The 27,208-nt window shown below is 35.6% G+C and overlaps 2 protein-coding genes across 2 annotated transcripts; one reads left to right on the forward strand and one right to left on the reverse strand.

The window, feature by feature from the left end:
- LOC100893318 (nudC domain-containing protein 3) lies at positions 1-7,911 on the forward strand. The gene is made up of 9 exons (XM_003727085.3): positions 1-140; positions 1,280-1,391; positions 2,005-2,086; positions 2,477-2,570; positions 3,464-3,704; positions 4,142-4,298; positions 5,021-5,143; positions 5,759-5,947; positions 6,534-7,911. The coding sequence occupies exons 2-9, from the start codon at positions 1,282-1,284 to the stop codon at positions 6,630-6,632; spliced, it is 1,095 nt and encodes a 364-aa protein (XP_003727133.1). The 5' UTR covers positions 1-140; positions 1,280-1,281; the 3' UTR covers positions 6,633-7,911.
- A 2-nt stretch (positions 7,912-7,913) lies between these two features.
- On the reverse strand, positions 7,914-26,110 carry LOC578654 (zinc phosphodiesterase ELAC protein 2). Its single transcript, XM_003727084.3, has 24 exons — positions 25,397-26,110; positions 24,575-24,625; positions 24,096-24,169; positions 23,539-23,603; positions 22,834-22,888; positions 22,336-22,404; positions 21,495-21,689; positions 21,012-21,070; positions 20,524-20,582; positions 20,122-20,182; positions 19,760-19,811; positions 19,343-19,403; positions 18,749-18,847; positions 18,140-18,305; positions 17,705-17,790; positions 16,573-16,794; positions 15,571-15,709; positions 14,393-14,431; positions 13,409-13,515; positions 12,925-13,015; positions 12,154-12,274; positions 10,866-10,944; positions 9,909-10,053; positions 7,914-9,048 (listed from the first exon to the last, which is right to left on the reverse strand). The coding sequence occupies exons 1-24, from the start codon at positions 25,933-25,935 to the stop codon at positions 8,887-8,889; spliced, it is 2,796 nt and encodes a 931-aa protein (XP_003727132.1). The 5' UTR covers positions 25,936-26,110; the 3' UTR covers positions 7,914-8,886.
- Positions 26,111-27,208: the final 1,098 nt, after the last annotated feature.

The following is a 27,208-nucleotide window of genomic DNA, read 5'->3' on the forward strand; positions in this document are numbered from 1 at the left end:
TCGACTTCCGCATTGCTAAATGCGTTACGCTTCTCACTTGCGCTACATTATCAAGGTTGTGAAATTTAATATTGTGGAAAGAATTCTATTTTCTTATGAGCGCTGATTCGATGCTGAGGGACACGCAAGCCAAGAAATAGGTAATGAATACAATACTAAACATTATTCAAAACAGAAAAAACATTCCAGTGTTCAATGTTTATGCCAGAAACAAGATTAAGACAATGATTTCTATGAGCTTGATGCAAAGTGTAGTCCCAGATATTGCCCTTTGTGTTAGTTGTTTCAGATATTTATCGTTAATTTAGGAATAAGTTACAGTTGTACTTGTAAGAAACATGTCATTTAGACATCCACTTCTCTTGCTCTACTACTAGACGTAGACTACCCTAGTACAAAGCATGACGAAAATTTGTAAAAACAGTGTTTTGTTACGTGATGCTAATCAATCCAAGAATCGGGGTTTTTTTATGTAAAATTTCACTCAGACAATTACGAAATACGAGACACAGTCTTCTGAATCTGTTCTGTTCCTCGTGCGGATCATAGAAGTAAGAAAAAGCAACCAACAACTAATAAGAACGTTATCATATGAGAGAGAGAGAGAGAGTGTGTGTGTGTGTAATTTATTTAATGTATTTAGAGTACATTTTGTACTATAGAACTCCGTGTTGAAATTGTTGCAGCCATATTTTAAACTGTCAATGTCAATGGATGATGTCATCCTGATCTTCCTTCATGCAAAGTAACAGTTTAAAATACGGCTGCAAGAATTTTAACACGGATTTCAATTTTGATGAAGAAAATCTGGAATAAAGACCCTTTAACGCATCATGTAGTCAATCTGGTAAGTGGAACCGATGTGTAGGCTAAGGCCCAATTTTCGAGAATAAATGTATCGGATATGAATCCGCTAAAATGAAATTTTTAGTCGAAAGTCTGGTGGCACAATCGTGCCAACAAAGTTTGCAGAGCAGACCCTTTGGTCGGCTTCTATCTCTAAAGAGAAGAGCTGACACTACCCAAATAAGAGACAGAAATTTTTGGTCTAGCCTAAATCCTCTCATTAAAGACTGCACCAAATAAATGAATAATTCATCTTTTAATCTTTAATTTAGAATCAGTTAATCTGCCAGCTCTATTGTTGTAAAGTGTGTGGACACACACCCTTTTATCCCATATCTTGGATTATATCAGGTAATAAGAAGTGAATATCTGTTTTTAGTAGAAATTTACAATGTTGTTATTTTCTTCTCTTTTTTAATTTTTGTATTACAAGAAATGGAGAACACTCCCAGTGGTCGGTATGACGGCAATCTTGGTGACATCATGCAAAATGAGCGACAGATAGACAGATTCCTTGATGTTGTCTTTGAATTTTTATATCGCAGGTAAAAATACATAATACATCAATTGTAGTGATATCTCTCTCTCTCTCTCTCTCTCTCTCTCTCTTTCTCTCTCTCTCTCTTTTCTCTCTCTCTCTCTCTCTCTCTTTCTCTCTCTCTCTCTCTCTCTCTCTCTCTCTTTCTCTCTCTCTCTCCCCCTCTCTCTCTCTCCCCCTCTCTCTCTTCTCTCACAACCCTGTTGAACTGTTAAGCAGTAACTTTGAAAAAAGTTTGAATTTTTATTGCTTTGTTATGTTTAGTTAGGTATGTACAGTATATATTGATATATTATTGAAGTATCATTACAAAAATTACATGCACATGCACATGTTTCAAGTTCAATGGGTTCTTGTTACACTTTCTAAATGTGATGAAACTGCTCTCGGTAAGGTGCTCATTTAAAAAATGCAAATAGACTGCATTGTAGGATAACAACTAAAATCTGGTCAGTTCAAATAAAATTTTACAGAACATTTATGAAATTAAAAATGAAACATGATTATATTCAGGAATTTATCTTAGCCAATTTCCCATTTCAATTTTCATCGTGAAGGGTAGAGGTATGCAGTAAAACTAATTCTTTAGAGGGATACTAAAAACTTTCTTTTCTCCTCAGGTCTGATTTTTATCGCCTCATGAAGCATGAGAACGATTCCATGGGTCTCCCTCCAGGCGTAGCTCGTAAACACGTCATGCAGGTAAGCCTACTTCTTGAGTTCATGATTATCATGCCAGTGATAGTTAAACATGAATCATCAGTAGTATCTGAAGATGTTTTGTTTTGTTAATAAGTTTGAAAAAGTACCTGTAGTTCAATGCTTCCATTTTTCAAAGCTTTGCATAAATGTTAGATGCTTATCTAGTAAACTTTATCATTTTTTCAGCATATTTCACTATCAATAGGCTAATTTTATAAAATGTTTTGTATCTTCCAGATATGTCAAATGTGAAATGTATGTCTTCTCATATTTGCTTAATATATGTTAATTTCAGATTCTTTTTCAGAGGCATGTAATTTGTCATTAGACAATCACTGTCATAAAAAATATGATGGGCTTTTAATATCCCTTTGTTTTTATTCTATATAGGCCTTTATGAAATATGAACGCATTGCTCAAGGGACAGAAAATCCAGCCTGTAGACCAAAGGAAAAGAAACAAGCAACGAGTGAACCTTCTGTTGGTAAGATTTACACTATGAAACAGAGACAGATCATTTGTGTGATACATGCTCTGCTGCAAATTGCTCTGAGCTTCTGTATCAATTCCCTGCACTAACCAAATTCCTAACTCCAACCCTAGACCTAACACTTTACCTAACCCTAAACATAAAACTAGGAAACCCCTAATAAGAGCTACCATGATTGGTCCTAACCTTATTATTATGTCTTAGACAATAAAAAACTCTTAACAAGTGTCGCCAGAGCATATGTCAGAGTTTTAGACAGATTGAAATGCTGGAGAGGGAAACGTAGTATATTATTGTGATAGATTGGTACAACTTACAGTATAAATACTTGCTTAAACTATAATGCCCAACCTTTTGTCTAGACCCATCGAAAGAATTGACAGCTTCTAGAAGACTCAGAGACAGAGTCTGAACTAAACCTATTTAATGATGGTAATGATTAGTTTCATGGTTATGGTTATTTCATGGATGGCTATGGTTTCATATTACATCAATCCACCAATAGTTATCCTTGAACAATTGTGTATGTTGCCAACATGATTTATTGGTGATTCTGTTCATAATGTGATCTCATATGATATTCAGCATTTAAAGGTCTAAGAAGTAATTTCAAGAGGATTTCCAGTATGGTTTCATTGTGTCTGTCCTAACCTAGATGCCAACCAGTTGTATTGTACATTTGTACCAGCGTCTAAAGAATCTGTGGTAAAATTAACAACAGCCACTGAAGAAGCTGGTCATCTCGTGTATGATCAGCAATGAAATAGGATATTAGAGGATTTTACTTTAAAAATTATGAAATATTTATTTTAGAGTTGGAATTTTTTTCTGTTAGAGAGTCAGAAAATTAATGTTTATTGCATGTTGCTCAATCTACCATTGAACAGATGTACCTGCAGTAGTCGAGTCTATCGTGGAAGTCACAGCAACTACTGAAGTAACTGATCTTCCAGGCAGCCCCTCAGGTGGCCCTTCTTCTTCATCAGCTAGCCCATCACCTGTAGGCACTAGCCCCAGTGCAGGGGCTAGCGGTCCGAGGTTGAACCCAGATACGGGTGAGGTGATAGCTGACACAGGGTGTTGTACCAAAGGCAAGACATCAGCAGCTCCTGATAAACCAGCTCAAAGGTATAACCATGTAACATATTCCTTTTATTTGGACAGCACTTTGGTATACAAAGGTGCATATGCTATTGCTAATGAATTATGTATTTTTAGGTTTCACAATGGAACAATCGATTATTCCAAACTCCTACTATCAGATCTCATAATAGAAAGAGTAGCAAATGAGATTTTTTTAAAGGGAAATGGTTAATTAAATGAACATTATCATTAATTAATCTTTAAATGTTGATCATTCATTTATATATGTATTACAAGTGCCAAAAGAGGCACAGAGTGGGATAATGGTTTTGTAGGTGTAAGTTTTTTTTAAAGAAATTTGCTTTTAAATAACTTTGGTGAGTAAATGTATACTCCCATTTCCTTTTATCAAAGCAGTCTATTATGTTGAAATGTTTATAGAAACTACTATAGCTAAGTACTGTTCATCTTCTTCTTTTCAGACATAAATTGAATGTTGCAGACACATACAACGGTGCTTCGAGAGATAACTATGCCTGGTCACAGACATTGAAAGATGTAGACCTGAAGGTTTTTGTGCCACCCACAGTTACCAAAGCAAAACAACTCTCAGTTGATATCAAGAATGACTTTATTAAGGTAAGCCCTGTCAAGCCCTGTATTCGTAGCTTCCTGAATGGTTTACCTATAAAAACATAAATTATTTTAATTAGTATTATAAAGATCTTTGTTTAAACTTTTTCTTCTTGGGGGGTTTTGAGACTTCATAAACTAAAAATGAAGGACCAATATATGTTGGAGAATTTTGAATTTTGAATTTGCTGGTCCAGATAAATTTCAATTGCACAATGAATGAGTCAGAACTATCTTTAGCTATTGTTCTCGAAATGCAATGCCACAACCAATACTCAAGATTACCATTTAAGTGACTCGGTTACATTGCCTCAGATTCTGAAACAAAATCCTGGATTTATCTCATGCTGCAATCATAATTATAAACCTTTAGGTCAGTCAGGAATCCCATGACTTTTACAAGCCGATGGCCTGTCTGATTATCAAGATATTTATGATTGGAAATCAAAATTTCATTTTTTGTTTTCCTAACAGGTTTTTATAACACTACAGTCTATTGGGGAAAATGAGTACCGGTATGATAAAAACCGGTCACTTAAATATTTCCACTTTTTTAAGGCACTTTATGATCATATTAAAGCGCAATTTTTTTAGGGCTTCAATATTACCGGTACACCATATTACAGACACTAATACCACGTAGGGCCATGCATCGCAGATTTAACATTGGTAAACGATGACTTTAAGCTGACTGCCAGAACCCTCTTTGTTGTGTTCCTTTGAACTAGATTGCCTTGAAAGGAAGTCCTTCGGATGGACAAGGTGGGAAGATTTTAGTTGAAGGTAAACTCAAGGAGAACATCAAAGGAGAGGAAACTATCTGGAGCTTGGATCCAGGAAACTGTGTGCAGGTAAGGACAATGATGACAATGTGCATCGATCAACAGATCTGGATAGCACATATTAGCAAATTATTTTGAAAGGGATTGCAGCTTCTGCATAGGTTTAATGTGAAATGAACTTACTAAGCCCCTCTCATTCCTTTAAAGAAGAGAATAAGAGTGACTGAGGATTGTTGAGAGGAAAAGAAAACTTGGCCTATTGGCACTTCCCACACCCAAGTACCATTTTTGATAATCCATGGAAACATCTATTTTCATCCATCCGAAATGAAATTCTTTATTAGAAAATGGTCAGCATCTATATTTGATTCAATACCCTTGTCTTGAAGCTGATATTGTAACATGATGGAAGAAGTACAACAATTTAGTGAAGAGAAACCCAACCATCCACACTACATGTACTTCTGACCTAGATTAGCAAGTGTGCACTTGTAGAAATGCTCCCCTGGGAGTGGAGAATGTGCATACATTGTGTGCGGGTAAGCCTGAATCTGATGACCAGGGTAATAATATATATATCTGTTGAGCGCTTTGAGAGGGCCTTCGGTCCTGAAAAGCGCTATATAAAAACCAGCTATTATTATTATTATTATTATTGAATTAATTTTCATTTCATTTCATTAGCTGAACTTTGAGAAGAGGAGAGAGATGTGGTGGAAGGGCGTTTTAGAAGGTGAGCCAGAGATCGATCAGAAGAGCATTGATAATACCCAGTATGTACATGAGATGGACGACGACTCCCAGGCAGACTACCAACGTGTCATGTATGACATGGAACGCAAGAGACAGGGTCAACCATCCAGTAAAGAAGAGGTATTAAAGCCCCCCTACTGCACTACTTATAGCTACTTGCACCCTCTATATAGCAAACAATGTCTAATTGGTGACCATTGGTCCCCCATGGTCCCCTTTTGTTAATGTTAATTGAGAGCTGATTTGATGAGATAATCACCTGCCAGTGACCATGCAGGGAAGTCTAATCCATCCTGGTCAAACTAGTGCAGATAGGCTTTTAAGGATTTATACATTCTGTATGCTAAAGCTTATTAGATAATTTTTAAACTAGTCTTTTGTCTGTCAGGAAAGGTAATCAAGTATTTCAAATGCGCAAGACAAGATTAAAACTCCAATCATCTTCCTAAGCTCAAGTGAAATATATTTGTAAACCAATTTATAAATGATATAAAAGTATAGCTGGCATTCCGTCAGTCATCCATAATTTTCCAAAAACGTTGTTACCTATTTTCATTGCATCATGTATATAAGGACCCTTTTAAATTAAAAAGAACAGATTATAATTACCCAAATCATTTATCATACTCTCCATTTCATTTTCATATTGAGAGACTTGTAACTGTATTTTTTGACATGTCACCTTTTTTTTGGTTATTCACTCTAGGAAACACAAAACATTCTAAGGAAAGCCTGGAATGCTGAGGGGTCACCATTCCAAGGGTCGGAGTTTGACCCTTCAAAGATCAACATATCTGCATCTTGATGTTGCCTTTGTTCTGAAAAGATATGTGGGACAGTGCATATAAAGTTAAACAACTATTTTTAATCAATTCAAGCCTTGCTGGCTACTGGATTAAATCCATAATCAATTTTCAATTTGCAAGATTGTCAATGACACTTGCATGGTTAAAATTGCATAAAATGATTTCAAAGCCATTGTACATAAAATTGTGTGATGTTTGTACTTTAAGTAATCTTATCAAGATGTGTGCATGTGTAAAAAGCCAAAGAGTGTAGATCGTTTGGATGGAATGGAGGTGCTTATGTCAGAAATTAGTTTAAATATGTAAAGGGTGGATAATGAACCTCTGCTACTGTTGTATACAAAAGAGTAGTGGTGTTTGGTATTCAACAACTTCATATTGCTACCGTAAGGGCAGCCATGCTAAAGCCAGGGTAATGAAAATGGAGCGCCAGGAGTGGCAATGTGCCAAACATGTGTGCTATATAAGACTCCACTATTGTTATTATCATTATTACAAGCCGTATAATATGAACTGTATGCTGTAAATGGAAGTTACAATAAATACTTTCATCTATTCTTGTGCATGACGTATGTATGTGCATGAATTATTTTCATAAACAAGAACTTTGGTACACTGTGATTGTGGAAAGGTGAACATATCTTCTTTTCATTGTAAAATTACTTCTTTTGCTCAAAGCTTGTGACCTCTTCTTCACGAGGCAAATACACACACTGTTGTTGAGTACACAACTATTTTCTGATGCAAAGAAGGTATTGTTTAATGCCAACTACAGATGAAAGATGTTAATATGATGGTTCTTTTGATACTGCATGTATGAACATTCCTGCATTCCTTTTTGAATTTTGCCTGGAAACTACTTACATTTTGTCAGGTGTAGTTTATTAACCCAGAATATTTTGAACTTGTACAATTACCTTTACACAAAGATTACAGTTCCATGTGTGATAACAGAGTTATGTACTTTAAATTTTGAATTGCATGGAACTATTTATATTCTCCCATTTGTTGCATGTCACCTTACATCTGAATGAGCATTATGAATATCTGTTTACCCTTTATAACCTTTAAGTGTTAATAACTTTATGTCACTTTTCAGATCAGAATTTAACCGTAACAGTTGAGTTTACCAAGTTAAAACAAATTGTTCTTTGTTTGTTTTGTTTTTCTGTAAATTTATCACTTTGTATTTATGAAATGCTGAATTTTGTATTGTTTTCACTGACCATTCCATATGGTGAATGTTGTATTCAATAAAGAAAACACTTTCAAATCTGATATAGTGGAATATTTCATGTCATTTTATTACTCTCTGATTTATCTTCAATATAAATACATGTATAAACATCTCAAAAATATTCTTGTTATACAAAGACATTAAAACAGACTTCTCACATTTGGCTTTCTAATTGTATCATGAAAACTAATCCAAAATCAGCAAATTAAATTTGGGACTTTTATCTTACACTATTTACTAAATACTCTTCAATGTTCGAACCAAGGGGAAAATCAAGTATTGAACAATTTCCCATGGTACATTGTAATGCATGTACCAGGAACTTTCATCTAATGAAACTTCTGTTAATTGTTTATAAAGGCCAATTTTTTCTTCAATAAAAGCATCCCTATACTAGTTCAGTGTTGTGATTCAGTTATTGTATGGCGTGCAACTTTTGCAAATCTGGGCCCTGTTTCAAAACACATTTTATCAGTCAAATTTCTATAAAAAAAAGCAATGATTTCAGTAGCTAACCAGGGTTATTGTAACTCACTTAAAAACCAGACCAATCCCCTCCTGGAATTGGCCAACGTTTTAATGAAAATTTGGGATGAGTGTTTCATAAATTCTATGTTGGAGTTATTAACACAAACATGTACCAGTTCAATTTTTTATTTTGTATATTTGGGATGAGAGTTTCAAACTGTCAGCTGGTACAGAATCATTACCACAAGACAAACACATTACTTTAACCCTGATGCAGGGTAGGTTCAGGTATCAAATTTTCAAGTGTCCCAGCTTTTATCAAAGAGGGCATTTGATGTTGATTGGAAAGTTATAGATCTTGATAGCAAGGAATCATGCCTCTTCACATATGTCATGATGTGGAAGGTATCTTCTTGGTTCCATTCATAGAGTAATTTCAGGTAACAAGTTTTCAAGTGTTCCAGCTTCCATCAAAGAGGGCATTTGATGTTGATTGGAAAGTTATAGATGATGATGATAGCAAAGAATCTTGGTTCCATTCACATATGTCATGATGTGGAAGGCATCTTCTTCTTTGTCATCTGTTTGTTGATGACTTTCCTCTCTGCCTTCTTTTCCCGGAGGACCTCTAATTCCTGGATCTCAGCTGCATAGAGATACTTGAGGGTCGGAAGGAACTGAGGAAGCAGGTCAAGCTCGGAGAATGAAACCTATAAATTAAAAAAAAAGGGAAAAGAAATGGATGTTTGAATAAATGGGAGAGCTCTGGCTCCACTCATTAATTATAACACTTCATGGGGGCTCGCTGGGAAGAATGATACTCTGCATGAACCATTGACAAATTAATACCAGCATGCTTCTCCTGGGCTGAGATTGCCTATGATCTTAATGACTCTTCTTCCACCCTCTCTGTCTCTCTCTGTCTCTCTGTCTCTCTCTCTGTGTCTCTCTGTCTGTCTGTCTGTCTGTCTCCCTGTCTGTCATTCTCTCTCTCTCTCTGTCTGTCTGTCTGTGTGTTTCTCTCTCTATGTCTCTCTCTTTCTCTCTTTCTCTCTCTCTCTCTCTCTCTCTCTCTTTTTTCTTTGTCTGCATTTCTCTACATCTTTATGTTTCATTGTCTGAATTAATGTCTTTTTCAGAACTATCATATCCCTTTATCTGTCAGTCTATCTCTATCAACATCTGTCTGGTTGTTTCTGTTTTTTCTCTGACAATACATTCTATTTGCCTGTTCACGCTTCTTTTCTACAACATATTGACTGTTAAGAGCTGATCCCCCACTTTTTGATACACTAGAAATTTTAGAACAATATGTAAGTCACATTTTGTCATCATTAATACAATGAATTATACAGACTCCAGTATTTTGACACTATAAACTTGAAAGTCATTATCCAAAACTACGGTATTACGCAACAAAATGAAAGAGAAAAATCCTACACGTTACAAGAAATTAAGAATCCAGGAAATAACAAGAATCCTACAATGAGTCTGAGGCTGGTACCTTCATACAAATTATTTTATTTTGTGTACAAATAAAAAATGGCTGACGCAGTGTTCCTCTACTCACCCTCATGTTATCAAATGCGATGCCTATCTTGCTGGTGGAGGACGTCTCAATGAGGGGTACCTTGGGGTAGCGTTGACTGAAGTGAGTCAGGAGCAGAAACTTGGCCTCCATGGATTGGCCTACCTCAATGGCCTGGGAGATCATGCTATCAGAAGAGACATATAAAATGTGCATATATATAAAGTGTGCATATATTAAAGTGTGCACATACATGTATATAAAGTGTGCACAAAAAGCGTGCATATATATATAAAGTGTGCATATATATTACAGTGTGCATATATTGAAGGTGGTAATTCATGAAATAAGAGCTAGAATAAATGTCAGCTCCTACTTTAATATACAGTCAAACCTGCTTTAGTGAACACCTGTCTAAAAACTTAACAAAGACCATATTTTTTGTTTCTCTCAAAAACCGTTTCTCATTGATACATGAACTAAAGGAACCTGTCTTCAAAGACCACTTTTTGCTTTCCCTTGGGCGGTCGCTATAGACAGGTTTGACTGTATATACTAGTTCCAAGACAAATGATACATTGCACTATTTAAAATGGAAATGGAAATATTTCATGCTCTAACATATCACATTTTTAAAAAATGGTAAGGATTATGAATTCAATATCCTCTATTAATGTCTCTATTGAAGAAACTAGAAAACCATGACATGGGAAATATTTCTTTTATTGAGTCATGATATGGGTCTTGGTAAAGACCTACAGTATTTAACATCACTTTTACATGGAGTGTAATGAAAATAAACCACATTCTGTTTGTGAGACTGAACATTCATTCATGAGAAATTGTTTTATTAAAGCAGTGTGTGAGACTGATGTGGAAAAAGTTGAAACATACTGGTCAGAAGGGCATTTAATCCCTGACATCATCTTGTGTAGTAATGGTAAAGTTGCCTTGAATAATCATCAAACGTATTATGACAGAATTTGTATGTAAACCTACCTGTGTCTTTTCTTCTTTGCCTCTTCTTCCATACCATCCTCGAGAGTAGCTTCATGAATCAACAGATCAGCTCCCTTTCCTGTTATGATTAATATCATGCAATTAATTTGAATCAAGATTTATCTATATCTGGTACGCCTTGTTACCAACATGGAGAAGTGAAGCTCTGATCTAATTGAGGAAAAGCTTGCTCGCCTTCATGACTTGGAGGTTTCGGTAAAAGAAAGGCTTCATGAGTTCAAAGCTGTGAAGGAGTCATTGGAAAGGGTTACAGAAGACACAACACGAGTTTCTCGTGAGTTAGACCAGCTTCGGCAGTATTCTAGGCGTAATAATATTCAAATCCTAAGTATTAAAGAGACACCGAATGAAAACACCCGACCAGTTGGTCTGTCAAATCGCAAGAAGCATCGGAGGTAGATCTAGCTCCAACTGATCTAGACCGCTTGCATCGCGTATCGGGACGTCCGCAGGAAGGACCAATCCAGGACCCGCAAGGAAATCGCTCATTTGCTAACGCGACACGACGCGATCTTCAGATTCGCGCCCAAAGGCCATCATAGCCAAGATGATGTCCTACAAATCAAAGGAAGAGCTAATAAGAAGTAGACGCAAATTAAAGGGCTCAGGTCAAGCCATCGTGGAGGATTTGACAAGAACAAACGCGGAACTACTGGCAGGCACATCGAAAATGAAAGTCAAAGTGAGTTCGGCCTGGTCGATTAAAGGAAGAATAATGGCGGTGCTGACATCAACAGGAAAATACAAATAAGATCACATTCTGACTTGAAAATTATTTAAAAAAAACATTTTTTGTGCAGCCATGGAAGTTCATGGTGCAATAAATACTATCCAATTTATATGCTGATGAAGATAAACACTTAAATATGTTATTCATTGTAGGCTTCTGATCTTCTTTTTATCAAATTATATAAACTTTTGAATTCTTAAATGTATGTACTTTTCATTGTGTTAATGTGCTTATTTACCTGTCTTTTCTAAATATGTCTCCCTGTATGTTGTATCAAAGTGCAATTGATAGCTTAGATTTGAATAAAATATCAAATGTCTTATCACCCATGAATGGATGAGGAAAATTGCCCTGGGATAAGTCTTTTTTCTTACCAGATGAATTAAACGAAAAACTTTCTTTCATTACAATAAATTCCATTAATATTTCAATGATGCATATTAATTGTAGAAGTATTTTGAAAAACATGGATGGCATTTTATCACTGTTGAATAATTTATTTTCAATGTGGACTTCCCCTTTAATATATGAAGTTACCTGCTTTGATGAGGTTATCACAAGGCATGGTGTCTCCAGAATAGACCATCTTCCAGCCATCTTGATGCGTGAGTGTTACTCCATAGGCATTAGCACAATGCCTCACATACACTGTGTTGAACTGTATGACATAGCAAACATATCATTAGATGCTGCCTATACACCTTGAAATTGCCTCATATCAGCTATATCTAACAATATAGTTGCATAAATAAATAAATCAGCATGAAAAAAACAAAAACATGCTTAAGCGCAATATAGACACCTTCAAACTGATATACACTTTGTTGTGTGTGGTAATTCATCTTTTGCAAAAAGAAGATGGTACATTGGACATACGAAGTATCATATACTTTATAAGAACTGGGCTTAAATAAGCCAGTTCACGGTTGCAGTCTGAGCATGAGCAGATAAAGGTCATTGCAGACCAAATTGTGAAATACACAGAGACAAAATACTGGATACATGCTCATGAAAGTTATGTAACCATTATTCATTTATGCACAAGCAGTGCACTCCATGATACACAGGTGAAAGTATTCTTTGAAAATGGGAAACAAAGGCTATTTATGTAGCACCTCCATCGCTGTAGGAGTGATTATTTCAAAATGTACAAAGTGGGACCTCTTCATGTTTTGAAGATCTTTTGATATTTGGGGTCATTTGGAACATGTGCTCACAGTGAACTGGTCTATTACCAAAGATACTAATGCAAACAATTTTCATAATACTAATTTCTCCTTCATATCTTTCTTGTTGTGATCTACCTACCTCTTTGAGATTAAACCTTGACAGCAGTGATGCTTCATGTCTTGATCTCTCTCCTTGTTGGTTGATGTTCAGGTCTGCTAGCTCCACAAACCTTCAAAAATATATAAAGAAAGCCATGAAAACAAATTCCCTAGGACTGTAATAATTATATAGGAGTGTATTAAATCCTGGATGTTCTGACACACTCAGCTTTTGTTAGTTCTCTTGAAAATAAACTAGATTCACTTACTTTCATTTTTATTCAATCACTTGTACAAATTTGTACAATTCAAATTGATGGCTACAACACAGATTTTCAATGAATATACCATAAAAAGAAACAAGAACGTAACAAATTCAAAACGATGAAGAAAGGGAAATTAGAAAAGTAAGGATACCAGGTATTTTTTTTAAAGATACACAAGTATGTTGTAAATAGAAGGTGGTCTATGCAAACACATGGAAACTCATGTTATTATGAAAATGGGATCACATCCAGACCTACCTGGTTCTATGGATGAACGACTCACAGTGCTGGTCAAAGAGATTGAGCCAGATAAACATCCTCTTCGGACCGATCAGAATCAGATTGTTCCCAGAATCATCTGACTTCTATTCAAATTCAAGAAAAAAAGTATAAGATTAATAATGACAATATATGACAGAAAGCTAGTGTCTCATAGTAGAGATAAACATCCTCTTTGGACCAATCATAATTAATTAACTCCCAGAATCATCTGAATTCGATCCAAATGCAAGAAAAAATAAAGTTACAAATTAGTAATTTAAAAGTAAGATTAAAGTTTCAAATTACAAATTTGACAACAAGTACCTTTCAAGTTTCAACAAAATTTTATCACAGCTCTGAGAGACCAATGGCCTTGATTATATTTTGTTGATTACACAGTTAATATGGATTTTAAAGCAAATTTGTTTCACACACATTTGTTATTTGAAGCTTTCACCACTCAGTGTGAATTTGTTGGATTCTGTAACAGTTCGCTTCTTTTTTTTTTGTCATCATCACCAGAAGAAAGTTGAGATTAATAAGCATGTGTGTTAAAGATAAAGACCAGTATTGGAAACGCCCCAATTTCAAAAAATGAAATGGAAGCTCTCATTACCAATCATGTGAAAGAATGTTTTGACTAATACATGATGATAAAAAATTTGCCGGGAAACCGCCTACTAATTCATATATTTGGTAAATTTGTTTCTCTCATGGTCTGTGAGAGATATAGGGTAGTATACATATACATCTTTCTGTGTATAGTGCTTGTAACTTTTCGAAGAATGGGCCAAATTTCTTATCATTTTGATGATTCCAGAACCTTGCAGATGCTAGATGCTAGATGATCAACCTTTTCTGATCGATTCCACGTTTCTTTCACAATGCAATTGCATGACCATAACTGGTCTTTACCTTTAAGCATCTACATACATGTGTGGATTATTCAATAAGATTAAGCAAATCATAGATGATACTTACTGTAACTCTCTTCCAATGTTTCAGTAGATTGATTAGACCCTGCAAATCAAAAGATCACAGAAATAGTAAATAGAAATATGAAAGGTGGGAAGGAAGGAAAGAAATAATACTGCTGTCCCATTCACATTTCTTTGTGTGTTTACACACAAAATGGTAGTAAAATCAACTTGTCATGATAATTCCCTCAAACTGAGTACAGTATTTGTCAAATGGAGCAAATTATATCTATGCTATCAAATAATAAATACTCTCCCGACCATTTTCTAAAACAAAAAGTTACAAAATTGTTGTTAATTTTACATCATGTACGAGGAATAATGAAGAAAATAATAGATAAATTCTAGCTTTTAATGACATATTGAAGCTTTTCATCTTGTGCTCATTGAAGTGGGATGAAAGAATACAAAGTCAAAATCACAACAATTCATTGGGGAAAAGGGAAGAGGATCTAACTCTGAATGAATGCTAGAAGAAAAGTTTCAGCATGTCTTTCAAAACTATTCTTTGATTTTGTAGTACTGATCATCTCTCTACGTACAATTCAAACAGACTTTGGAGACACATCTGTTCTGAAACCATACGCATTCATCAAACTCACAATGTCACTGCTTAGTATAACTTGTCAAGATTTTAACTATAACACTGACTCATGGGTGGCGTCCAATGTGCTTTATATCCAGTGGAAAAGACGTTATACAAATTGGCATGAATGACTACTTGTTTGAAACCGTATCCGGACACCTACCCGCTAGACATCCATCCCCCGGATAACCGCCCCCAGTCAACTACCCCCTAGGACAACTACCCCCTAGGACAACTAACCCCTAGGGCAACTACCCTCTAGGACAACTGCCCTCTCGGACAACTATCTCCCCCCCCCCCCCCCGCAACAATTACCCCCCGGACAACTACCCTCCAGTCAACTACCTCCAGACAACTACCCCCAAGGACAACTACCCCCTAGGACAACTATTCCCCCCCCCCCCCCCGGACACCTACCCCCTAGGATAGTGTCCGGGGGGGTAGGTGTCCTATAGGATGGTTGTCGTAGGGGGTAGATGTATGGGGGGTATTTGTCCAAGGGATAGTTGTCCGGGGGTGGATGTCCGGGGGGTGGATGTCCAGGGGTGGATGACCAGGGGAGAGGTGTCCTAAAACCGTTTGAAACAGATACTTACCGCATGGTGATCAGCATGGATATGGGAGATGAAGATACACTGGATGCTGGCCATGACACCATCAACTTTATCACCATAGTAACGACACAGCTGACCAAACGTTCCTTCTCCACAGTCCATGATCATTGACTTGTTCTCACTAAGCAAGAAAATTACAAACAGAAAATCACAAATGTAATAAATGTAGACAAGTTTGTAGGAAATAATGATTGAGCAACCCTTTAGATATCATGATTCATGTAGTATTTCCTGGGCCCCGTCTTACAAAGAGTTATGATAGATCCAAATCAATCGTAAGTCCTCCAATCAATCGCAAGTTTGCAGTCTCATATCTCTTATACATAGTTGCGATTGATATCAACTCTTTGTAAGACGGGGCCCAGGGATTCTATAGTATAGCTTTGGGTTCTTCAAGGATTGCACTCTGCAGGCACTCTGCCATACTGTATTCAAGCATTTCAATCACTGTTTGTTATTGCAGCTAATAATCAAATCAGGTTAAAGGTGATATTTCTGTTCCAAATGGCAATAAAGATACAAACAATTAACATAGTAGTCTTAGGCCCATAATATATATATATTTACTTCATAATAATAATAATAATAAAGTTTTTATATAGTGCTTATTACAATCACTAGGTGCGTCCAAACTGGGAGATTATTACCTTGTTCACCTTTTACATTTGTTAAATTTGTTAAATTGGTACTGGTAGGAAAGAATTCCTTGAATGCTGTGAGCACTGAAATTAATAGCAGAGCAGAGCAGGAGTCATGTTGGAGCATCTTGAGCACCTTGCTTGGTGGATAGGTGCGATATCAAAATATCCAATACAGTCAAACCTGCTTTAGGGACCACCTGTCTACAACAAGCACATGTTTTGTTTCCCTTGAAAATGGTTTCTAATTGAAACATGTACTAAAGGAACCTGTCTACAAAGACCACTTTTTGTGTTTCCCTTGGGTGGTTGCTGAAGACAGGTTTGACTGTATTATTATTACTACCTGAAATTGAGAAGTATCCCTGAGACGTTACGAGCCTTGTTAGGCATGGCTGATCCTGTCCCCAGGAAGACCACCTCAGGGTACTTCTGCTCCGTTGACTCAGTGTGGTCACTCTTAGTCTCTTCCAGTGTAGCTTTGAGTGTCTTCAGACTCTCCTGGAACCCTTTCAACGGTCCCAGCTCGTCAAGGAACCTCTGCCGGTCTTCTGAGATGATGAAGTCTCTGGAAATCAATTGAAAGATTTTTTTATTTTTTTTAAACATTGATTTTTAGCCATGTTTGTGAATTCCAGAATGAGATCATTCCTGGAAAGCAAGAAAGCTGCTACATGGACATGTATAATACTTTTTTGAAGGGAGTCACTCGTCAGTTTCCATGTGCAGAAGGCCATAATTGGGTGACACCAGACGTGGTGGATAAAAATCATTAACGTGTGTACCTGTATTAGGTCTACACACAGCGAACCCGTAGGCCAATCGAGAAATACCCCCTAGCTATCGGAGATCTCCGGGTGAGGGAAAAGTGAGATAATGACTTTACCATGTGGAGGAATGGTGGAAAACACAGTACATTACATAAGGCCTGCTGGTCATAAAACTGAAGGCTAATCCTGGTGATTGACAGCACCTCTTATTGGGTAAACACCCGAATGGTGTTAAATTCCCCATGAGAGCTAACTACTGAGTGTTTTTAATATTTAGTCCAAGGTTGTTATTGCAATGCTTGCATATAAAATCAGCACCCTGGCTATCCAATGATACTGTAATAAAGAGGAATTGGAAAGATTCTTTAGATAGAAATTATTGTCTGTTCAGAGCCAGAAGGGCTTTAACTCAAATACTTTACTATAGCTTTGACAACCTTCAGGCTCTGACCAGATGATATGATAGATAAACCTGGTGATGTAACTTTATTGTTTCTATTATGCTTCATATTTCAGATCTATTAACTTGAATTGTCAGTAAAATCTGAACATTCATTGCACTCACTTATAATTTACTCCACGCAGAAGGAAATATGCATGCATTTGGGAGAACAATCAAATAGCTTTCACATTTAATTAATCAAACTTCTTTCATCTTTAATGAAGAGACAACAAATTCTATGGTATGATTTTTATCACCAATCTCACCTTTCCCACCCTTTAGCTGGCTTGAGATGGAGTTTGTTGTATATCTCTGCATATGTCACTTTAGCTATAGATTCACTGCCATTGATCTGCAATGTGGAATAGCAACAATAATTAGCACACAATATTAAATACAAAGAGCATATTAATTGGTTTGTGTGGACAAATTTCCATTGTGTTTATTTACATATTATCTGTTTGGATCTACAAGGGCCTTAAAGGGCAATATAACCCTTGCAATAACTCTGTGATATGGTACAGAAAAAAGGGGGAAATTGAACGGCAAAAATTTGATATAAATTGGGCCAATAATAAGGGAGTTTCAAATGTTCGAAATATGAGATCATTATGAATCTATGCAAATCTCTAATTGGCAGTTTGGTCAATAGATTATATGGGACACACTGCATGGAGAATCATCCAAATGTATATATGTACCTTGATTTGTGGAGGAATGGGAGTGGCTTTCAAGGTGTGAGTTGGTAGAATTGGAAAGATGCCTTCATGAAGCTGATTGAGTAATGTCTGCTGCCCTCTACTTGCGTCTAACCTCAGACTTTCACACGACTCGTTGAAGATTATATGCTCCGCAGTTGCTCCAAATCTGCACAAGACAATTCCATTTTGATTATAAAACAAACTTTGACAAACATTGCCTGCAACAAATACCAAAAGCAGAATATATCGTTACCAATCCTTCATCTAGAAAAACATACTTCAAAACCGCAAACTTGACGTTAACCTTTCACAAATCTTTCATCTTTCACAGCAAGAAATTGGAGTGGATAGAAAATAAAAATCAGAAAAAAAATCAGGGGTGTGATTCATTTAATTTTACTGCATGCAACTTTTGCAAACATGGATCGCCCACGAAATGAACGTAACTTTCTGGTTTTAGAGTAGTTTGCTACAATTTCAGTCAACCCAAAAAATAGGTTTGTTTATTCATGTTCTCATTGGTAAATAGCTATTCCATTTACTCCCTTCTTTTTCCTACTTCTGTTAATTGCCTCCTTACAACTACATCAGTGTTTTGGGATGAGTTACCTGGTGATCCATTGCTGGTATCTCTCATCATGCAGGACCTCCTCAGGGCACATATGAAGAACCAAGCTAGCTGCATCCTCACCACAATCACTGAAATGCCTGTAAAAGTAATGACAACAATTGTGTGTCTTTATAATAACAGTAAGAATGAATGGAACTGTCTCCCCACTGAAAAAGGGGGATTTGCAATCCTTAAATATTTCCAAATGACGATATAGAAAAATCTTACTGGAGAAAATAAAAAGACATCTCATGTACTTGATTACAGACACAAAATAAATTTTGTTCTTGTTGTTGTTGTTTGTTCTGTTCTATTCTCTTTTGTGTGTTTTTGTTTACACTATATCACCATAGGTTTTGCAGGTACTTTTGTATTAAAAAAGAAGTAGAGAATGGGTCAGCCTCTTTTAAGGGCTCCTCTGGTTTAGCAGATACCCACTTTCGCAATGAATTATTTTACATTTTTTATCCACATTTTAATTATTATACGTTTTATTGTATCGTGAATGTGATGTTTAATTGTTTGTAACGGTCGTTGTATAATGGTTCTCTTTGAAAAGTCAAACGGGTTGAATAAGAGATGGAATGGCTTACCTGGTGAAAACCTCATTGCTCACGATGGGCTCAATGTAATCTACTGATGGACATTCCAGAACTAAAATAGAAAAACAAACAGAGAAGACAGATAAAGGAAATAAATTTTCACTTTTTCAATTTCGATAATAATTGAAACTATATATTTTTAATGTTTCATTAACAAAATATCTCAGTGTATATTCAAACTACTGAAGTTATTGACTTAATATCAACATTACAAAAGGAATTATGTATACATATATGCTGGGTATGCATTTTTATATATACATGTAACTAGTAATTAATCATTGTATTTCAAAATACATATACCGGTAGGCACAGATAATAGGAAAACTTTTACATTTTATACAATTTGTTACGCCTCGGAGAGAATCAAACAAATTCAAGACAAATCGTTCACTCAAAGTGACTTACCAATGAAAACTTGGCCAGGTATAACTGGGCCCAGGCAATCTTCAGCTTTCACCTGCCACATACAGAAACAAAAATCACCAACATGAATCATTATGTGAGGGTCTACACAATATAATAAATTCATTCAAATCACTTATTCATTTCCCAAATACATTCTTAACAAAATAATGTCAGAGCAATATGAAGTAACTTTATTTATTATTCACATGTCTTTGCATTTCTATATGCAGTTCCATCAAATAATAAATTCTTTAATAATGACAAACTACTTTAAAAACCCATTCAAATATCCAGATGTGAAATATATATATTTCAATACACGTATATATATATTTCTAAATTCTGCATATAACCATACGTACCACGGTACCGTCGTCCAATGTAACTGATTTTCCAGATTTGACAAGCTCAAAATGAAGATTCCTAAACCAAAGAAGCATGTAAAATAATAAATATGAGAATCAATACATAGATTGGCAGATTAGAATTAATATGATACAGACGGATATACAGAATATGTTGACGTAAAGCAAAAGAAAACAGAAATATCAACTACTTTACGGTACCCCCTCTCATAACCCCACCACAATTCCTCTTCCCTGTCAATTCTAAATGGCAAAAATCTGATTTGTTTGATTCATATTTGTCAGCCAACAGTCAAATTGATCAATTACATTTTCTGTAACGATCCAAATGGCTGTTACCTCTGTGTAAAGTTATATGAGTTAACATGATTTTTTTTTTTTAAAGTAAAATGTACTCACGGTTTGAGCCCCATCTGAACAGCTTCCTTGACCAGTAGCTTTCCAGGTTTATCATGTAACTAGAAAAAGGGAGCAAGAAGTATTATTATGTAGTGATCAATACAGTAGTCAGTTAGTAGTATCAATCCCATTCCAATACACAGTGACTTATTCATTAATCTTTACCACTGTGAGGAATAATGATTTGATTTGATTATTTATTTCTGTTTGATTTCCTTTTTCTTTCGCATTTTTACAAATATATAACAAACAAACATTTCAAATTTACACATGACAAAAGAATATAATAGAATAAATTAACTAATCGAAAACTCAAAAAGGAGGGTTGACAAAGTAAGCAAAGCTTGATAGCATGACTACCCTCAAAGGATACATAATAATACAAATATGGAGGAAAAAATATAGGTAAAAGTAGAAAAAGACAGAAAAATATAGCACATAATACGTCTCTGATGTCTGCATTGCTTTACAGATAAATATTGTCTTACCTTGCAAACATATGCAATAGTCATATCTGGTAATCTTTCCGTTTTCCTCTTCTTTGCAGCTGTAAAAAATAATATATAAAGAAAGAAATAAAAACAAAAATAAACAAAAACAGAAATAGCTATTGTTATCAGAGTATGATTGATGCATATCAGTTGAGTTTTCCTTCCACATTTAATGTATAAGCCATTCTTTTTGAGAGGGTCTTATCTTTGTGATTTATGTAGGTTTGCAATGCTTTGTTTAACAACAAACAAAACTGTGCTGGTGAAGCACATATATGAGCATTGTATAAGTAGTGTATGTAGCCTGCATTAATTGTTACTTACCACGCGAACAACTCTTGAGAATGTCTGTGTCCTTGTATATATCATTCACAGTCACTTAATCATGTCTTTCACTGTATTAATTGAAGTTGTGTAATTTCACCTAAATTTAAGGTTCCTGGGAACTTGTCAGAAATATTGAGATTATTCAGCACTTACAGGCACCTGTGCTTTGTAGTTTTACGTTCATGTCAGCTATCACATCCAATGGGCTTGCGGCTTTCCTTTTGACTCCTGATTCTTCACTTGGCACAGGGGAGACATTATCTTCCCTGTCACTGGTTTCGGAGCAGCCTTCTTCTCCTTGGTTATCATCTGTTTCTGTTGAGACAATTGTGTCTTCATTCTTGGTCGCTGATGGGAAGAGTTAATAAGATAAAGAGAAATTGTTTGTCTAGTAGGGAATAAAATGCTTTTGCAGCATCACTTTCCAATCAGTAATTTCCGTTCTATGACTAACTTTGTGAACAGACTGTTTTATGAGGCTGATACGATACCGGACTATAAGACAACTATTTCTTAAAGGGATTGGGTTACTTTGTCTCATATTCTGAATCTAAATCCTGGATTTAGCTCATGCTGCAATGATAATCATAAAGCTTTAGGTCAGTCAGGAACCCAATGACTTTTACAAGCCGATCGTCTGTCTGATTATCAAGATATTTATTGTTGGAAATCAAAATCAAATTTTGCGTTTTCCTAACGGTTTTCAAACACTACAGTCTATTGGGGAAAATGAGTACGGTAAAACCGGTCACTCAAAGATTTTTACTTTTTTGACGCGCTAAATAATCATTTTGAAGGGCTTCAATATTACGCCATTTCACAGACACTGATAACACCTAGGGTCATAAATCTCAGATTTAACATTGTTAAACGATGCCTTTAATCGTGAAGCCAAATTGATTTTGTTAACCCTAAACCTCTGACTTGGACAAAATACAGTCTAGAGAAAATTTGCCAAATCAGGTGTTGGGGGATGGCCTTAAAAAACACTTACAAAAGAGAGGTACAGCAGTCACAACCATGGTGTCATTCATGAATGGTCCTTCACTGTAAGGCTTCAGATCTACAAAAGAAATAAAACAACAATAAATACATAATTGAAAGTCCTTCAGCAAAATCACATTTGTAACATCCTTGTAAAGGGATATTTTTGTTAAATATGTCTTGATGAATAATAAAGTGAAAAATTCACAACTTCTAATATAACGCTTCAAAAGAAACATCATTTTGTTTAATTACAAACTGTAAAAACAATTTAAAAACTTGTATGACAAGGGTTTTGTCATAAACATATCAAATATGAACATGTATATCTTGTCTGCAAGATAAACTTTAAAAACTGTATATTTCCTTCACCCTTGTTATGTGACACAGAAACTGCCATGGCTTAATTTACAGAAAAGTACAGAATTCATTTATAAACGCTCTTAAATTTTGCAAAGAGCCTTTCCAACCTCACTCGACAGTAGGATGCTTGACATGAAATACTTACTGATGTCAATAGCTTCATGCTTTGCAAAGATTTGTATTGCCTTCTTGAACTCTTCCTGTAAAATAAAATCATACAATTAATCAGGGAAAAAAATTAATATTCAGGGGCTACTTTTCAAGCTTGCCTGCATGAAAATAACATTCTAAATTTGTTTTGCACTGAACTATATGCAAATTTACAGGGCTCTTTTTGGCATTTCGGGGGCTATTTCTCCCCGAACCCCCATGTATTTTTTTCACTGCAACAAATAAAAAACATAGAAATAAATTACATTTAAAACAAATAATAACTTTCTGCTTTATCTATTGAGAGCCCGGAAATTTCCTCCTGTAAGAATGTATATTCAAATTTTAAAAAATAATAGAAAAGGAGACTTTTCAATCATTAACAGGAATAACATTTGTTGACTGAATCCAATTCAAGCCAAACAAGGTTTCATTTTATTTTCACAACAAATATGTACATTTTGAAGACCATTCTAGCAGAATTGTAAAAAAAATGATGATATGATCTGTAAATTGTATTGTAAAATGAATGCACGATATCAGCAAATGGGTATATATTTGCATTGTTTTCTAAGATTAAAAGGTCTTACTTTGGTTTAGGGATTCACCATAATTTTCTGCCATGTTAATATGATGTCAATGAATTACTTGAAATCAAATACAAGATCTGTTCTGAAATTCCACTAAGATGAAAACATACCATATTTGGTGGTCCATACATCGTCACTCGTGGAATTCCAATGTTCTTCAGAGTAATGGTCATGCCTAGTTTCAAAGAATATAAAAAAGAAAGATTCAATATCAGTAATGAAAGAATGCTGAAGAGTTATCAATAAATCAATAATTGCTCAAACTGATATTCTTATTGCAAGAGGATAACTCGTCATCTCAGCTACTGGTGAATGCTCAATGAGGCTAACAAAACAAAAATAGTACTAGGCCATCTTTTGAAGCAATTTTATCTTTTTAATGTTGGAGAAAACGATTTGTTATAAGAAACTAAAATTGCACAGAATTATCACATACTACATTGGTGCTTGCACAGATGCCTTTTTTAACTTCACATGAAAATAGCCAGCTTTGCACAGATATCAATCAATGACTTGTCCTAATTTTGACTTGCTATGACAATCAACATACATGTTGTTTTACCCACATGAAAGACAACATCAAATTCAGAATGCCATCCCTGAACGGTACCAGTCCTTTTTAAATACAGCATCATGAAGTATTTTCCATTTATTTACTAGGGCTTACCGATGGCTCCTCCAACATTCTCCCAAGACATTCTGGTGAGGAATAAGTGTTCAAGCTTTGACAGATTCCTCGTCCTGTGAATATGGTAGAATAACATGAATAATGATGTATTAGGTAGTACAAGAAGTACTGTACATGTAATCTACACAGCCCCTCCCCCCTCCTTCAAATAAACAACTAATAACCCAAACATCTATATATGTACACCATGTCACAAAACTCAATTAGCATGCCCCATTGGCCCCGCCCACCCAACCGGAATGTATCTGCTGTACTTTGATTTTACACACTGTACCTCCAAAAATAACTAACTTCTCTCTATCTCGATCTCTCTATTTTTTTTTTCTTTCTTTTTTAGTTGCTCGACTGATATTTAGGGCATTGTAACCCGACAGGCTAAGAAAACAGCCCACAAAATTATCAAATGTTATTGTTTCACATCAGTAAAGACTCAATTACACATTTTTTTAAAATCTTACCCACACTCCATCAGCAACCTCTGAGTGCCTTCTCCACAGTTGAAAATATATCTGGAAAGAAAACAAAATATACCATTAAAAACAATTCATAATTCAAATAGCATCTATTAATTAACCTGTATAAGAAAGTCTAAAACTTTCTAATATAATATCAAAGTCAGCAATATTAGTCCAATCTGATCTGAACAGTATTTTTTCTGTATTTAGGCCAAGTACGCCTTATTCACACCTGAGCTGAATTGGTCACAATACTTTAAATTACATTACATCAATGGGCAAGGAAATCAAAATCACGTTTTAATATACAGTAATAATGGTCTTTTTAAAAAAAAATAAAAATTGTCAAGTGTTTTAATTGATATTTACTTTTTTGCCCACCTCGCATGCTCACATGAACAAATTTGACCAATGGCGATCATTTAATGATCTTCAATATTCTGGTGACAATTAAGTGCTCGCCATATATACAGGCTTCATTTTTTATTTTCATTTTCTTCCATAAAAATATGGCAGTGTACATTTTTATGCACTGTGCTAGAAACAAAAATTCTGGTAATATCAGAAATATTTGTAACATATTTGCACAGAACTGTAAAATCTATCATTAATTTGAATACAATGTTCTCATGCTCTTTCTCTCTCTTTCTCTTTCTATCACTCTCCCTCTCTCTCACCATCACTTCACACTCCCTTCATCAATCCTTTTCTCCCTCTTTAATTCTCTCTTCTGTCTTGCTCTCAACAGGATTAGGATAATAATAATTTATATTTTCAAGCACTGATTCTGGTGTTATCCATTGAACACACACACTCATTCTTTACCTAGACGTATCAGTGATGATAAGCACAGATGGAGGGCAATCGATTGATCCATTTCCAACAATTTGCAGTGAAACTACTCCACTCTGCTGCGGAGCTTTATCTAGTTGAGCTCTTCTCTCTCTGTTCTTCAAAAATCGCAATTTAGCCTTGTCCGCCGCCATTTCCCAGTGTGATGATGCAGCCCTTCGCTGGATGCCAAATTGTGATGAAAAGCTCCACTTGCTCCGGCTTAGCCTTATTTGACTTTCGCTTTGAAATGGATCAGAGTAAAATGTTTTTGTACACCTTAAATTCAGCCAGTTCTTTCCGCTGGAGATTCTTCGAACATTACAAATGCTGAGAAAATTTGTATTTTCAGTGACAATTTTAAGCCTAGATCTACTCAACAGTCCCAATGACAATGATGTTGAGCTCGTGCTCGAGTGTTTACAACTGAAAGTGAAACTTGGGCATGCTATCCCATTTTTTGAGAGCGTGTTCCTAATAATCACATTCTTGCAGCATCTGGCTGTGGATACACTGAACGACGAGAGATACATAAACTTGATATAGCTCTGAAATGGCAAATCAAGTCTGTTGGGCAGCTCAGCTAGCCTATTTGTCAGTGATGCAGTATGTTGCAATAATCAAGCAAAAACAATCTGCACATGTTGCACAACTCGCTATCATGCATATCAGCAAAGTCGAGATAGGTATGCTACGCCCCTTGAAACTGGCGACCATTAAGCCCGCGACTAATAAGGAGGAGGCTAGCCACCAATAATGAGGCTGTAGTGTCTCCAAATCGTACAATCAAAATGGAAAAAGAAAATTTTGCACGTCTCGGCTGACGGTAACGGCACCAGAGTAAGAGATTAGAATAGATTTGGATGTTTTTAAAACTATTTTATGACATTTAAACTAAATAAATACCCACACCATTGTAAAGCTGAAGTGTTGATCTTTATTTCATATATGTCACACTCCAAAACTTCTTGTCTAGGTCTTATTGTCTTTTTTGTATCGGCCTATGTACAGTGCCGAAAGCCTTCCGAGACCCAGGCATGAAGCTTTGGCATGTGACATATATAAGGGTAAAGAACAGGTTTTTGACCTTGAAAATGATGTAGGTCATTATTTAGTTAAAATTTCATACAATATTCTTAAAAGCTTTTAAACTTGAAAATGTATTTTAGCCATTATAATATACATTTACAGCAGGGGCGGATCCAGCCAGCGTCGAGGGAGGGTGCCCAATTCGTGAGAAAATATTCAGCGGCGCATAGGCAGGGGGGGGGGGGGGGGTAGTGATCGAGTACTATTTTTTAAACTCAACACCCCCCCCCCCCCCCCCCTTGAGCAGAACAAAAAGGTAAAATATCTCCTTTTTTTTAAAAACTCCCCTCCCCCCAAAAAAAAAATCAATGTGAATACCCCCTGTTGCAGATTTAAGATTAAGGTAAAACTGTCGCTATACCATCTTTTTTTTTGCCAGGGCAGATAAACTCATAATCGTTAAATTGAGCACGAGCTAACTTGAAGACTCCGGACAAAAAAAAAATTGGAATCATTCAAGTTTATGGGAGTAATTACTACCTTTAATCTGATAAACGTCTTTCCCCCTTTTCACACAGGGGTAAAATTCTTTAAAGCTGATTATCAGATTAAAGGTAGTCAAGTGAGTCATTGAGTAGATGAGTGAGTCATTATCTCAACTTGAAACTATAATCAGACGTTTTCAATGCTTTAAATGTTTCAGTTTATAAAGTATTTGCTCTGCTTTAATACGCCACGTTTTATAGCTTAGTTTTATCTAATTTTTCTCCTTTTTTC

Source organism: Strongylocentrotus purpuratus, unplaced genomic scaffold, assembly GCF_000002235.5.
Source record: "Strongylocentrotus purpuratus isolate Spur 01 unplaced genomic scaffold, Spur_5.0 spur5_scaffold_14, whole genome shotgun sequence".
Taxonomy (NCBI): Eukaryota; Metazoa; Echinodermata; class Echinoidea; order Camarodonta; family Strongylocentrotidae; genus Strongylocentrotus; species Strongylocentrotus purpuratus.